This window comes from Pleuronectes platessa, chromosome 6, assembly GCF_947347685.1.
Source record: "Pleuronectes platessa chromosome 6, fPlePla1.1, whole genome shotgun sequence".
NCBI lineage: Eukaryota > Metazoa > Chordata > Actinopteri > Pleuronectiformes > Pleuronectidae > Pleuronectes > Pleuronectes platessa.
The window spans coordinates 3,121,462-3,136,353 of NC_070631.1; the positions used below are offsets into that span (position 1 = coordinate 3,121,462).

General features: G+C 42.8%; 1 protein-coding gene across 2 annotated transcripts; it reads right to left on the bottom strand.

Annotated features, from left to right (window-relative positions):
• Positions 1–6: 6 nt before the first annotated feature.
• klhl21 (kelch-like family member 21) lies at positions 7–12,856 on the bottom strand. 2 transcript variants are annotated; one of them, XM_053425751.1, is made up of 5 exons: positions 12,706–12,856; positions 3,575–4,658; positions 2,543–2,948; positions 1,964–2,036; positions 7–1,151 (listed from the first exon to the last, which is right to left on the bottom strand). In XM_053425751.1, the coding sequence occupies exons 2-5, from the start codon at positions 4,623–4,625 to the stop codon at positions 828–830; spliced, it is 1,854 nt and encodes a 617-aa protein (XP_053281726.1). In that variant the 5' UTR covers positions 4,626–4,658; positions 12,706–12,856; the 3' UTR covers positions 7–827. The 2 variants fall into 2 exon arrangements, with proteins under 2 accessions (XP_053281726.1, XP_053281725.1); XM_053425750.1 differs by lacking the exon at positions 12,706–12,856 and adding an exon at positions 9,300–9,450.
• Between the last annotated feature and the right edge of the window lie 2,036 nt (positions 12,857–14,892).

Genomic DNA, 14,892 nt, shown 5'->3' on the forward strand with positions numbered 1-14,892 from the left:
GTTTGTCACACATCACTCTGAAGCCTCAACAGGTTTGTAAACACTCACTTTGGTGCTTGTGTGCGATTTAGAATTAAAATTTAATGCGTTTGTAGAAAAATAAATTCCACAGTGATCAGCTGATGACTCACAGATGTTCTTATCCCCCGTGAGGGAGACGGTGCTTCATAGTTCCTGAATAAAACCTAAAGAGAAGCATCTGTTTTTCTGCTCTTCACAGAAGGAAGGGGGCAGTTAACCATACTTCATGTTTCTCTAAAAATAAAGGATGCAATTTAAAAAAGAAACATTTCCGACTGTTGTTGCTGATGTTCTGCTAATTGTCTGTAAATTGAGAAACATTTGAGTTTCCTTGAGCCGAAGGTGTCGTCTTCAAATGTTCAGTTTTGTCTTACGCTGTAAAACACAGATGCTCGAACCTCCAGGAAACATTTTATGGTTGAAAAAGAAGATGATCATCAAATAAGCTGCAGATGAATTTGAGCCGTAAGTGTTTTAACACCGTATGTTTCAGTTTTACAAGAGAAAAACTTTAAAGGATGATGACTTTGGGAAAGAAGCTCCGCCCACTTCCCTATAAGAGCAGCATACAGACACTTCCCTCTTCTTCTACTGAACACGACTAAGCAACCCGCCTGTCTGTTCTTCATCCAGTCACAGACATGATTGTCACTACGACAGATTCACACTTGGGTTGGATTCTGCTCCCTCGTCTCTTCAGCCTTAAACAGCTTCACCATGTGATGAGGTGAATTCACAGTCAGCCAATGACAGCACGATGAGGGAGAACAGAATGAAAACACGTGAGAGGGCGTCAAGGTCCAGACTCAGTGCGCCGGGTTCACGTCCTGGTTGATGTTGTTGTTGAGGTTGTGGAGCGCTTGCTGGCGCTGGTGGCGGTGCAGGTGGATGGGGTTCGTCTCGGGGGCGTCGGCGGGTCGGAAGGCGCTGGACACCTGGGGCATGAACTGCCGGAAGATGCTGACGCTGCCGTGCCAGAAGGTCGGCTGAGGCAGTCGCCCGGCGAGGGCCCAGGTGCGGGTGGTCGGGTCGAAGGCCTCCACCACGTCGGACAACTCAAACGTGTTGTCGTAGCCACCGGACACAAACAGTTTACCGCCCAGGGCTGCAACGCTTCCTCCAACGTGCACCTGGGGACAAGGATATGAAATATATCAACGATATGAAATATTAATGGACTTTTACTTTGTTATTTATCAGTTTTGGGGTCTAAAAATAAAAGGGACTACATATAATAAAAAGGACTGTTAGTGAAATAATCCAAATAAGGGTACAAATATAAAACTAGACACTTTTATCACATCAGTTGTTCTTGCTTTAGAAAAATAAGGAAAATGTGAATGATTAAAAATGTGTCACAACAAAAAACTAATGCTGAAAAATAACAAAAAGCTGATTAAACATATAGATATGAGTAAAATAAAATAAAAGTGTTAGAAAAAAAGATAAATAAACCAACTGGATGTTAAAATAAACATATAAATCGTATTATTTTACTCTTTAACGAGTAATATCAATATAATCAAATAAATTTAAAGTAAACAACCAGGCTGATATCATTGACCACATTCACTCATCCATCACTTGTGTTCATGTGCGTGTTCATCACCATCTTTAGAGCTGTTTATGGTGAAAAATAACAAAAAGCTGGTTAAAGATATATATATATGAGTAAAATAAAATAAAAAGTGTTAGAAAAAAAGATAAATAAACCAACTTGAGGTTAAAGGAAACATATAAAACTTATGAGTAATCTCAATATAATCAAATAGATTTAAAGTAAACAACAAAGCTGATATCATTGACCACATTCACTCATCCATCACTTGTGTTCATGTGCGTGTTCATCACCATCTTTGGAGCTGTTTATGGAGCAAAGAGATCACGACAGGATTGTTCATGAAGAACCAGAGCAGAGAAACACATGGTGTGAAATACTAACCTGGGTCATCGGACTTATCATGTCCCACTTGTTCTTTTGGGGATTATAAACATCCACCTCCGCTGAGTCATCCCTACAAATAGAGACACACACTAAAGTCAAGCCACTGACAAAAGCAACCCATGATTCAAATGATAAATATTGAACTAGTCACGTCTAATAAACAACAATTAAATATATCCTCAGGTTTACTGTAGGAGAGGAAGTCTGTGATCTTGATTTGTTATAAATTGTGGTTTAACTATAAACTGACTGAAAGCTCATATAACCCAAACTGCTCTGCTGATCTTACAGACTTTAGAATGTAAATAAGAAATTAAAAAAGATATTTAACATTAGAAAATTACCTCAAGAAAAGGTCCAGCACTTCAAAACCTACCATGTATTAAATAGTGTTACCAGCCAAATTTACCTAAAGGGCAAGTTCTAAGTACTCACTCTGCAAACAAACACCAAGTTATGAAATGTTCTTAGTTAATAACACAATATGAGCCCCTCTTTATAAAACCAGGAGGAAGGTTCTAGAGAAATGAGGGAACTACAGGAGCCATGAAGAGAAAGAAGCTGTTTCCTTCTGACCTGACAAAGTAGATGAGGCCGTTGAGGGTCAGGGTCTTGGGTGTGAAGGACCAGGGAGGCAGCTGACCACAGTTCACCATGGCCCAGCGGTTGGCCTCTGAGTCGTAGCTCTGGATGGCCATGGTGTCCTCTCCGGTCAGGCAGCCGATGGCGTACAGGCGTCCGTTGCAGGACGTGGTGGAGCAGTTGTCCATCGGGTGCAGCATGGCGGGTAAGGCCTCCCAGCAGTCCAGAGCGTGGTCGTAGCGCTCGGTGCTGTCCGACGCCACCACGTAGAGCTGACCCTTCACCACACAGGAGCTGTGGTACTCGCGGGCCTTCAGCATGGGCGCCGCCTCGGTCCACTCGTTGACGCTGGACTTGTAGCGCCACACGCCGTCGTAGAGGCGAGCGCCGTCGGAGCCACCTGACAGACACAGGGATGAAGCCGTGACAAGTCAGTGTAGCTTCTGATGGTTTCAAATACAGAAACTCTGACATCTTAAATGTGCAAAATAAACTGTATCAAAAGGTGAAATCAGACTAAATCTGCCTGTAAATGTAATGATGTGTTATTTCTGTGGAGTCACTGAGCTAACTGCTAATCCTATGATTCATCATCGGTCTCCTTCCATCTCTGACTCAAGGTCTCAGATGATGTGTCGGGGGAAACGATGCTGATGATGATATTGATGATGACACCACTGTCGTCCTGGCAGCACATCATGTCCTGTCTTACTCACACACACACACAAACACACACACAGACACACACACACAGACACACACACAGACACACACACAGACAAACACAGACACCAGCCAAAGAGCCGGTGGTTTATTTATAAGCCCTCACGCCTGACGACCAATTCATAATACGAAGGAGCATGAGTGGAAATGTACTGACTGACGCTTTCACAGAACAGAGTCTAACACACACAGCAACTGTAACCACTGTACCCACTATAACCACACTGTCTCTGGAGTTCCCCTACAAAGTGTTGTGTAGAAAAGTGTGTTAGAAAGATGCTTGAGTGTCATTGATTGTCTTACCTGTCACGTACATATCGTTTCCCAGTGCAGCGATACTGTAGCCCCCTCCGAGGTGGTCAGGGAACTCAGCCAGGTAGCGCCACTGACCCGTCTGGGGGTTGTAGCAGTCCACCGTGACCAGCTCGTCACAGTCCTGGTCGCAGCCTCCCACCACTACCAGGATTTCTGCCAACCCTGTGGATGGCCGTGGCCGCATGCGGTGGCAGGGCCTGTCATGGCGGTCGTACTCGCAGGACTGGAAGCTGCGGGCCTCGTTCACCATGCGGAGGCAGGTGGGCGACAGGTAGACGAGCGGGTCGCTCTCCACGTGGGCCAGCAGGAAGAACCTCCTGACGAACGGGAGGCGGACCTGCTGGAGGAGCTCGGGCCAGTAGTGGAGCCTCCGCTGCAGATCGGCCTTCACCCAGCGCACTGCGATTTGATAAACCGTCTCCTCCTTGTCCACACCCAGCTCATTATCGGACATAAACTCCAGCAGGCGCTTCCAGGGTAATCGCTCAAAGTCCATCCCCTTCGCCAGCTCCATGATGTTCTTCAGGACAAAGCGGCGGGCGCTGGTGGCCAGCTCTCTGCAGGCGAACGCCTCCGCAAAGTCCTGGATCTCCAAGCAGTTGGAGATGTCCAGCCGCTGCTCCAGGAAAGCACAGCAGGCCTCTTTCACCGAGGGGAACTGAAACAGATCGGCCGTCTTCAGAAGGAGGTCCACGTTCTCCTGAGTGACGGTGACCCGCCCCGTGTAGCAGAAGTCCACCAGCAGGCCCAGAAGCTCGGCCGACACCTCGTGCAGAACCACTCGGTCCATGACGCTCTCCCTCAGCGTTCCTGTAAACATGGCCCGGAAGTAGGTGCTGGCGGCGGCCAACACAGTGCGGTGACAGTGGAACTCGCGGCCCTCGGCACAAAGAGTCACATCGAAAAACTTCCTCTCAGCTCTGAGTTCGTGGATTCCCCGCAGGAGGTTGAAGGCGTGAGCCGTGTCGAAGAACGGCAGCGTGGACGGCTGCGTCTGCAGGACGGGCTTCTCCGGCTCGGCTCTGTCTGGTGGATCCATCTCTGGTGGTTGTGATCAGAACGTTGATTTCACCTATGAGACAGAGGAAGTTTAAATCAACATGGTACAACTAACGATTCCTTTTATTATCGATTACTTTGGGAAAAATCGTTTCCTGTAGCCCAAACAGACATCTTCAAATCTCTTGTTTAGACAATTCAACATTTAAATTCTCACAACTGAAAAGCAAATCTATTAATTTATTATTAGAACTGATGATTGATGGAAACTCAGGGGTCTATAATGCCAAAAGTTAATGAGAAATATCTATAATGTAATTTCATTCAAGAAAAGTTTCCCAGCCCAAAAACAAAAGATGTATATTAAGTTCCATATCTGCCTCTTCAATCCCAGATGAAATGCTTAAAAGCAAAAACAAGCTAAGAAGCAAATAACAGCAGAGACATCAAAGCCGATGTTTTACCAATGATACTGGACATAGGTTCCAATAAACTGAAATTCAAATCCAAAGCTGTTGTCTCCCTACCTGACTTCCTCCAGGCACGTTATATACAATCCCAGAGAACAACAGTCTAGAATATTCAGCGACGAAGCTCCAGAGTTCGACCGGCTCCTTACTTGTGTTTAAGAAAGAGAGCTCGCTTGTGCTCAGGGTCTATAAATACACCAGCAGTGTCCATTTCCAGAGGGGGGGAGAACACCTAACTGAGGCTGTGGAGAGAGTGTAGACCCCGCCCCCTTTTCTACTGGTATGTGTCTGTGGTCAGTCGGTGTGAGGAAGTCGTCATTGAGAAGATCGAGAAGAATCCAGAGCAGAACATAGAGCTTCCTGTCTGAGGCTAAATCCACACTATGATTAGCTCTCATTTGAAAACACGTCCACGCTGCTCCAGAGTTTCAGAGAAGCCAGAAGTTTGGAAACGCTGCTGATGTGCTGACCCGGTTTTATTTTGAAAACGATGATGTAAACACACTCAGACGTCTTATGAGTCATGATTCGTCGGTCTCCTATCACATGACCCGGTTTTCGAAAGAGGAATAACTAACATTAGCCTGAAGACTCACCGAACAAATATGAAAGTTACAGCTTCTGAAATATGAGGTTGTTACTGGTCCTCGTCTTAAACTACAGTAAATTAATCAGCAGAAAATTATTTCTTAATTTGATGATACAATAATCAATACAGAAGAGCCACTAGAGAAGTCTGTTGCTAGATGAAGCTTTGAAATTAATATATTTGGGTCATGAGCTGTTGCAGGCCTCTTCAAAAATGTGGTAATCAACACTCGTACTACAGAATATTTTTATTTTATGAACCCTAATATGGATTATTTTCTGTTTGTGTTATAAAACTGACCCTACGTTCTGTTTTTTTTTATTCTGAAAGAGTTTATATGATACTGCAATCTTTCTATTTATAGCTTCCTATAACTCAAAGCAGCTCACAGAGAGCTACAGTGGGTTTAGACCTTGTGTTGTGGATTCAATTTCAGGTCTGCATTCCTGTAAAATCGCCAGGAAAAGAAAAAAAAAAGAAAAAATACTTGAACAGACTTTTTCAGGGACTTGAATTTAACGGCCAATCCGAGCCTCCTGTCAACATTCGGAGATGATCATTCCTTCTCGAAATACACAGGTATCTCTTTACAGAGATTTGTTTAAAGGCTGTAATAAGGCCCCCGGTCCTCTGGCCAAAGGACTTAGCTCACATTCCACACCGGGGTTCAACAATGCAGCGGTGCACACGGCTCTAAGGGATCAAACTGCCCCGTGAAGGACAGACAGGGCCTCACAACCCAGATCTGCACTGGAATACACACATGTTCCTTACTCGTGTTTAAGCAATCATCTTTATGTTAGAAAGGGAAATGGCTTCTCCTTACACAGAAGTGATGATCTTTCCTTTCACCCAGTCGTTTCAGGGATTTCTTACGACCCCTGTCCTGCGTGCAAATGCTAAAAATGTTCTTCCCCCGAAAGCAGCTCAGTCATTCAACAATAACATCTGGTCTTCGTCTTCCACGTTTTTGCCGTTTTATGTCTCCCCCCCGCCCCCCCGCATTATCACTAATATAAAACATGAAGGTAGCTTCAAAGTGCAGCAGCAAGGAAGTGAATTGAGCAACTTATGTTTACCAACCGGCTCCAGGAATAGCTAAAAGACATTTTTACTCTCCAAAGGGACGAGGCAGAGGGAGGGACGAGGCAGAGAGGTGGAAACAACCCCACAGCTATGAGTGAGGAGCACAGAGAGAGCAGTGTGACAGCCAGACATCCCCCCCGCCCACCTGCACAGGCTCGCCATATAGGTGGCAGGGTCTCTGAGCCCCCCCCCCCCCCCCCGCTGTCATCAGGTACACTAACAGTATACAGTCTGTCTTCCCCTGGAGATGAACTCATGACCCATGGCTATATTCTGGATAAAAACATGGAACATGGAGGAGGCAGGCTGTTCCTCACAAGTAGAACCAGACTCGTTTGGATTTCTGGAGGCTGACTGATACCCATTCATCTGTATATATATATGTCTTAAAAAATGTATTTGGCAATGATTCCGAAGATGAACTTAACAAACGCTTATGGTGAAAAAAATGGAACTGATGCTTGATATTTTTACACATTAACTTAACTTTGAATAAACCGGTGGACAGACACTTGTGCAGCTTCAGGGCTCTGCAGCGTCTTTCAGCTGGTGATTACCTGCGGCTCAGTTACTGAAGGTCACTTGTCCAGTTTCATGGGTAACATCCTGTCTTTAAACCGAGAGGAGGGTTGGGGGGTGTATATATTGTTCTAATCCTTGAAAAGATTGATGAGAGGGTCTATGAATTAAGTCAGGAACCATGTTGCTGATGAAGATGCACAAACTACTGCAGAATGACACTGAGAGAAGAATAAAGTGAGAAATTGCAACTTTCTACAGCCCAAGATGAGCTAAACATATTTTACTATTGTCTGAGCAACAGTCAAAAACCCATATTAAATTTTATTATCAGTTCATCTGCTGATTAGATGTTAAATCTTCACATTGTAATGTGGACGAGGCTGCGATGCATCTGTCTGAGTTCTGCAAACATCTGTAAAAACTTTACTCTCAGATAAGTGAGCACAAATACAAAAGGCAACAAGCTCAGATTACAAAAAACAAAGCATCATCTTGTTTCATTTAAACTGAAGAACAGAGTTGGCTTGGTTTACCGGCTGCAGGGTCTGAGTCTGAATCACAGTTCAATAACAGACAGTCCCGACTATTCACTGACTGTACGTTTCAGTTTGTCTGGGAGCTGCTCTGTGCATTTGAACTGGTACATCACAAACCACTCTACAAACTGGTGCAGTGTACAGTGTGTTCTCCATGTCTCTGCCTCAATGCTAGTGGTGCCCCTTACTGGTGCAAACTGGCAATTACCAGTAACGACAGTGAAACAGCTCGACTGTGAACGACCTTCTTCAAACTCAGCTGTTCACATGTATTATTTTAGTGTGAAAGGTTTGAAATACAAACTGGAGGGATTCTTTCCTGCAGTTAGACAGACATTCTTTACCGGAGCATGACTCAGCACCTTGTATACGCCATCAACCCCAGTGAGACAGCTGCTCACTCTGCCGTCGCTGCTGGGACCAGTGCAGACATCAGAGTGACACAAATCCCTGGTTCTCCACAGCTGAGCCCGGCCTGGCCATACAAAGGCAACCGTGGACTCTCCCCCCCCCCCCCCCCCCTCCACCAAGGTTTGTGAGCACGAGGCTACGAGCAGCAACAAGCCTCAGATAAGAGACATGAAGTCTAAAGAATGTCGGCACAACAGGGTCAGGACTTTCTCCTGAGTTTCACAAATGAAGGACACAGCAGTAGAAATGTCAATTATTGTCATAATATTCAAAGAAGCTCACTCGACGATCGACCTGTCACGACAAAACAAAACTTAATGAACACGTTTCCTTGCATTTCCTCAACATAATGGCTTTAATTGTTGTTTTTAAATATGTTTGTTGTTTTAAACTGATTCTTGTCACTGGAATGCAACGTCCCAGCAATTTGGTTCTGGAATATTTTAAAGATCTCTGTTCCCTTTGATGTTAGATTGCTCACGGTGAAAAGTTATGATCTTAATTTGCACCACACTGTCATCTGCTAGTTCTGGAAATATCCACAACTTGAGCTGAATGAATAAAAGAATCTTGAAACAATTGGATAATTGGTTTGGTAATGATCTCAGTGGTAGAACTCGAGCTGACGTGGATGATGACTGTAACTTTATGAGTTTTAAGAAAAGGAGCACCACAGGGATCTATACTGGGTCCACTTATATTCATAATTTAAAACATAACCTGCCGAGGCCTCAAATTAAAAAACTGTTCAAACCATCCAGAGCCTTGTTGGCTTCATGATAACATCCAGATGTCAGATGTCACAGCTGGGCCCGAATCCACATGTAGAGCCAGATGTTCCACGTGACGTATGAAGGTTGTTATTATTATACATAAGTTTGCTAACTTCCAGGATGCTAACGAACTTTAGCCACAATTAATAACGCGTAATGGAACGTTAAACAACACGTGAGGATAAAGCAGCGGGTTGTTGATCCACGTGTTAAATCATATTAAAGATGATAAAGATGATAAAGATGATAAAGACGCGTCGGGTTCGTTCGGAGCTCCGGATGTTTCCTGTTTATTCACCGCGGGAAGCAGCGACATTAGAAACTGACCTGAGGTCGGCTGCAGCCGCGGAGGAGGTGTTCACTGAGACCCGAGAGGAGACGAGGGACACACGCAGGAGGAAGAAGGGTTCGAACCCGCGGCTGTGAGAGTCTGAGGCCTCATCTTCTTCTGCTGCTTCCTGTCCGCCATGACACCCTGCGACACACGATGCATTCACGGCCCCTCGGAAATATCAGCAGCAGCAGCAGTGGACGATTCTATACAACAACAATAATCATAATAGTTATAATAGTCGTATTATAAATGTTATCTACATTATAACGTTACTACTACTGCTGGTGCTAATACTAATAATATTTATATTACTAATGATAACAATATTATTCATAATTTCAAGAGAATTAACGAGGTGTTAAAGAATGATAAACCATCATTACTATACTATACTACTAATACTAGTCCAACTATTTCTAGTGATAATAATAAAAAAGAATATATAAATATGTCCATGATTACTATTAAAACAACTACTACTTCTAGGAATTATAATAATAATAACAGAAACAAGAAGAAGACAAAGACAAATAAGAACGATATACCATCATTACTATACTACTAATACTAGTACAACTACTGCTAGTAATAATAATACAAATACAAATAATAATATTTCCATTATTACTATAAAACTACTACTACTACTTCTAGGAATAATAATAACATAATAATAGTAACAGAAACAAGAAGAAAACAAAGATGAATAAGAACGATATACCATCATTACTATACTACTACTGCTAGTTTGAGTAATAATAAGAAGTAGACAAAGAAGAATGATACCATTATTACAGGGAAGTTATGACTTATACACCTCTTAATATCTGTAATATCATGTGTTATATTATGTCTGACCCTCATGTTCCACAGAGGATTGACCTGAGAGTCCGACGGCCTCGACAGGAACACCTCAGATCAGATGTTTTATGTTTTGCGTTGGAGTGTCTCTGTGTGTTGTGAACCTTGAGAGAAACTCCTGTTGACACAACTCACGGTCTGTTCCCTCCCATTCGCTGCAGCACTGAAGTAAATCTATTGTACCTGAAGCTTTTTGTGGAGCCACTTTGTAATAAACTCAAGTAAAGACAGTGAGGGCCATTGTGAGGGAGCTGTCTTTTACAAGTGCAACCTAATTACAGTGCATGTGAAGCAATAACAGCAAATGGAAGTTACCATATCAACAAATGGCTCTGATCTAATGTTGTGGCTGAATCACGCCTCTGCATTAGAGGAGCTGGGCGGCTGGTTTTTTATTACCAGAGCCGGACTGGTATGGTGTTTCCAGTCTGTCAGCTATTATATATCTACACAAAGAAAAGTTCTAAGTGTCATTGTAGAAAACGGAATCATTAAACCTCAGTCAAGTGAAGTGAAATGTCAGCATCCCTGGTGGAGGACCCTCTACCTAATTTGGCAGCATTATACAATGTCAGGGTGACCCCTGTGTGGAGGACGTCTGTCAGGGGGGGGTATATATTGTTCTAATCCTTGAAAAGATTGATGAGAGGGTCTGTGACTTCAATCGGGAACCATGTTGCTGATGAAGATGCACAAACTACTGCAGAAAGACACTGAGAGAAGAATAAAGTGAGAAATTGCAACTTTCTACAGCCCAAGATGAGCTAAACATATTTTACTATTGTCTGAACAACATTCAAAAACCCCATATTCTATTTCATTACCAGTTCATCTGCTGATTAGATGTTAAATCTTCACATTGTAATGTGGACGAGGCTGAGATGCATCTGCATGAGTTCTGCAAACATCTGTAAAAACTTTACTCTCAGATAAGTGAGCACAAATACAAAAGTTAACAAGCTCAGATTACAAAAAACAAAGCATCATCTTGTTTCATTTAAACTGAAGAACAGAGTTGGCTTGGTTTACCGGCTGCAGGGTCTGAGTCTGAATCACAGTTCAATAACAGACAGTCCCGACTATTCACTGACTGTACGTTTCAGTTTGTCTGGGAGCTGCTCTGTGCATTTGAACTGGTACATCACAAACCACTCTACAAACTGGTGCAGTGTACAGTGTGTTCTCCATGTCTCTGCCTCAATGCTAGTGGTGCCCCTTACTGGTGCAAACTGGCAATTACCAGTAACGACAGTGAAACAGCTCGACTGTGAACGACCTTCTTCAAACTCAGCTGTTCACATGTATTATTTTAGTGTGAAAGGTTTGAAATACAAACTGGAGGGATTCTTTCCTGCAGTTAGACAGACATTCTTTACCGGAGCATGACTCAGCACCTTGTATACGCCATCAACCCCAGTGAGACAGCTGCTCACTCTGCCGTCGCTGCTGGGACCAGTGCAGACATCAGAGTGACACAAATCCCTGGTTCTCCACAGCTGAGCCCGGCCTGGCCATACAAAGGCAACCGTGGACTCCCCCCCCCCCCCCCCCTCCAGCGAGGAGGGTGAGCATGAGGCTACGAGCAGCAACAAGCCTCAGATAAGAGACATGAAGTCTGGAGAATGTCTGCACAACAGGGTCAGGACTTTCTCCTGAGTTTAACAAATGAAGGACGCAGCAGTAGATATGTAAATTAATGTTATAATATTCAAAGAAGCACACACGATGATTAACCTGTCACGACAAAACAAAACTTTATGAACACGTTTCCTTGCATTTCCTCAACATAATGGCTTTAATTGTTGTTTTTAAATATGTTTGTTGTTTTAAACTGATTCTTGTCACTGGAATGCAACGTCCCAGCAATATAGTTATGAAAATGTAAAGATCTCTGTTCCTTTGATGTTAGAATGGTTAAGGTGAACAATTATAATCTTAATTTGCAGAACACTGTCATCTGCTAGTTCTGGAAATATCCACAACTTGAGCTGAATGAATAAAAGAATCTTGAAACAATTGGATAATTGGTTTGGAAATGATCTCAGTGGTAGAACTCGAGCTGACGTGGATGATGACTGTAACTTTATGAGTTTTAAGAAAAGGAGCACCACAGGGATCTATACTGGGTCCACTTATATTCATAATTTAAAACATAACCTGCCGAGGCCTCAAATTAAAAAACTGTTCAAACCATCCAGAGCCTTGTTGGCTTCATGATAACATCCAGATGTCAGATGTCACAGCTGGGCCCGAATCCACATGTAGAGCCAGATGTTCCACGTGACGTATGAAGGTTGTTATTATTATACAAACAGTTTGCTAACTTCCAGGATGCTAACGAACTTTAGCCACAGTTTATAACGCGTAATGGAACGTTAAACAACACGTGAGGATAAAGCTGCGGGTTGTTGTTCCACGTGTTAAATCATATTAAAGATGATAAAGATGATAAAGATGATAACGAAGCGTCGGGCTCGTGCGGAGCTCCGGATGTTTCCTGTTGAGTCACCGCGGGAAGCAGCGACATTAGAAACTGACCTGAGGTCGGCTGCAGCCGCGGAGGAGGTGTTCACTGAGACCCGAGAGGAGACGAGGGACACGCGCAGGAGGAAGAAGGGTTCGAACCCGCGGCTGTGAGAGTCTGAGGCCTCATCTTCTTCTGCTGCTTCCTGTCCGCCATGACACCCTGCGACACACGACGCCTTCATGGCCCCTCGGAAATATCAGCAGCAGCAGCAGTGGACGATTCTATACAACAACAATAATGATCCTAATAGTTATAATAATAGTCGTATTATAAATGTTATCTAAATTATAACTGTACTACTACTACTGGTGCTAATACTAATAATATTTATATTACTAATGATAACAATATTATTCATAAATTCAAGATAATTAACGAGAAGGTGAATAAGAATGATACACCATCATTAGTATACTATACTACTAATACTAGTCCAATTATATTTAGTGATAATAATACAAAAAAAATATATAAATATGTTCATGATTACTATTAAAACAACTACTACTTCTAGGAATTATAATAATAATAACAGAAACAAGAAGAAGACAAAGACAAATAAGAACGATATACCATCATTACTATACTACTAATATTAGCACAACTACTGCTAGTAATAATAATACAAATACAAATAACAATATTTCCATTATGACTATAAAACTACTACTACTACTTCTAGGAATAATAATAATAATAATAACAGAAACCAGAAGAAGACAAAGATAAATAAGAACGATATAAAATCATTACTATACTACTACTACAAGTTCTAGTAATAATAATAATAACAGAAATAAGAAGCAGACGAAGACAAAGAAGCATGAAACCATTATTACACAAATTGTCATTGAATTTTTGACATACACACCTCTTAATATCTGTAATATCATGTATTATATTATGTCTGTCCCTCATGTTCCACAGATGATTGACCTGAGAGTCCGACGGCCTCGGCAGGAACACCTCAGATCAGATGTTGTATGTTTTGTGTTGGAGTGTCTCTGTGTGTTCTGAACCTTGAGGGAAACTCCTGTTGACACAACTCACGGTCTGTTCCCTCCCATTCGCTGCAGCACTGAAGTAAATCTATTGTACCTGAAGCTTTTTGTGGAGCCACATTGTAATAAACTCAAGTAAGGACAATGAGGGCCATTGTGAGGGAGCTGTCTTTTACAAGTGCAACCTAATTACAGTGCATGTGAAGCAATAACAGCAAATGGAAGTTACCATATCAACAAATGGCTCTGATCTAATGTTGTGGTTGAATCACGCCTCTGCATTAGAGGAGCTGGGCGGCTGGTTTTTATTACCAGAGCCACACTGGTATGGTGTTTCCAGTCTGTCAGCTATTATATATCTACACAAAGAAAAGTTCTAAGTGTCATTGTAGAAAACGGAATCATTAAACCTTAGTCAAGGGAAGTGAAATGTCAGCATCCCTGGTGGAGGACCCTCTACCTAATTTGGCAGCATTATACAATGTCAGGGTGACCCCTGTGTGGAGGACGTCTGTCAGCAGTTCCCACATCTCCACTGCCTGTGGCCAGCGAAGTGAAGCCAGAGAGGGTTCAGCAGCAGGTCACGCTTATTGTACAATCAAGGCCATCCTCTCTTTCTTGCCTTCCCCATTATCCCTCTCTGAGGGATGAGCAGCGAAGGTACACAGACGTACATTTTTTTCTCCACTGACTGAATCTTAAGCAGTTTATTGAATTAAACATTTCGACAGCCTCGGTGGATATTACCTGTCAGTGTCCTGCTGGTTCAAATGAGAGCGAAGGGACTGTGAATACCTGATGGATGGATTTATTATTTCACACGGGAAATCATCTGAATTCAAAAAGCACATTTTACGTCCATAATCTGTGACGATTTATTTTTAATGCAGGCGAAGATCCAAACATGTTTTTATTGTTTATCAGAGCTCCAGGACAGAAGTTAAGAGTCACGTTATAGTATTTGCAGCCTTGACGTCATTAAGTGATGGATCTTTACAAGCAGTGAATGGTTTGTGGCAAATTTCATGGTAATCCATCAAATACGTGTCAACATATTTCAGGCTGAACCACAAAAGTCAAAGGCCAGTAGATTGCCAGAGACATTATGATTGATCCTTCGTGCACCGTGGATGTTTGAGTCAAGTTTCACAGTAATCCATCAGACAGACGTCTTGTGGTTTCATTAAAAGAAAGACA

Excerpts from the sequence above, each read along its gene's own strand:
- klhl21 (XM_053425751.1), bottom strand. The coding sequence starts at position 4,625 with ATGGATCCACCAGACAGAGCCGAGCCGGAGAAGCCCGTCCTGCAGACG. Across the intron at positions 2,037-2,542 it reads GGCCTCATCTACTTTGTCAG|GGATGACTCAGCGGAGGTGG; the intron begins GTCAGAAGGAAA and ends CTCTATTTGTAG. Across the intron at positions 1,152-1,963 it reads TGATAAGTCCGATGACCCAG|GTGCACGTTGGAGGAAGCGT; the intron begins GTTAGTATTTCA and ends CCTTGTCCCCAG.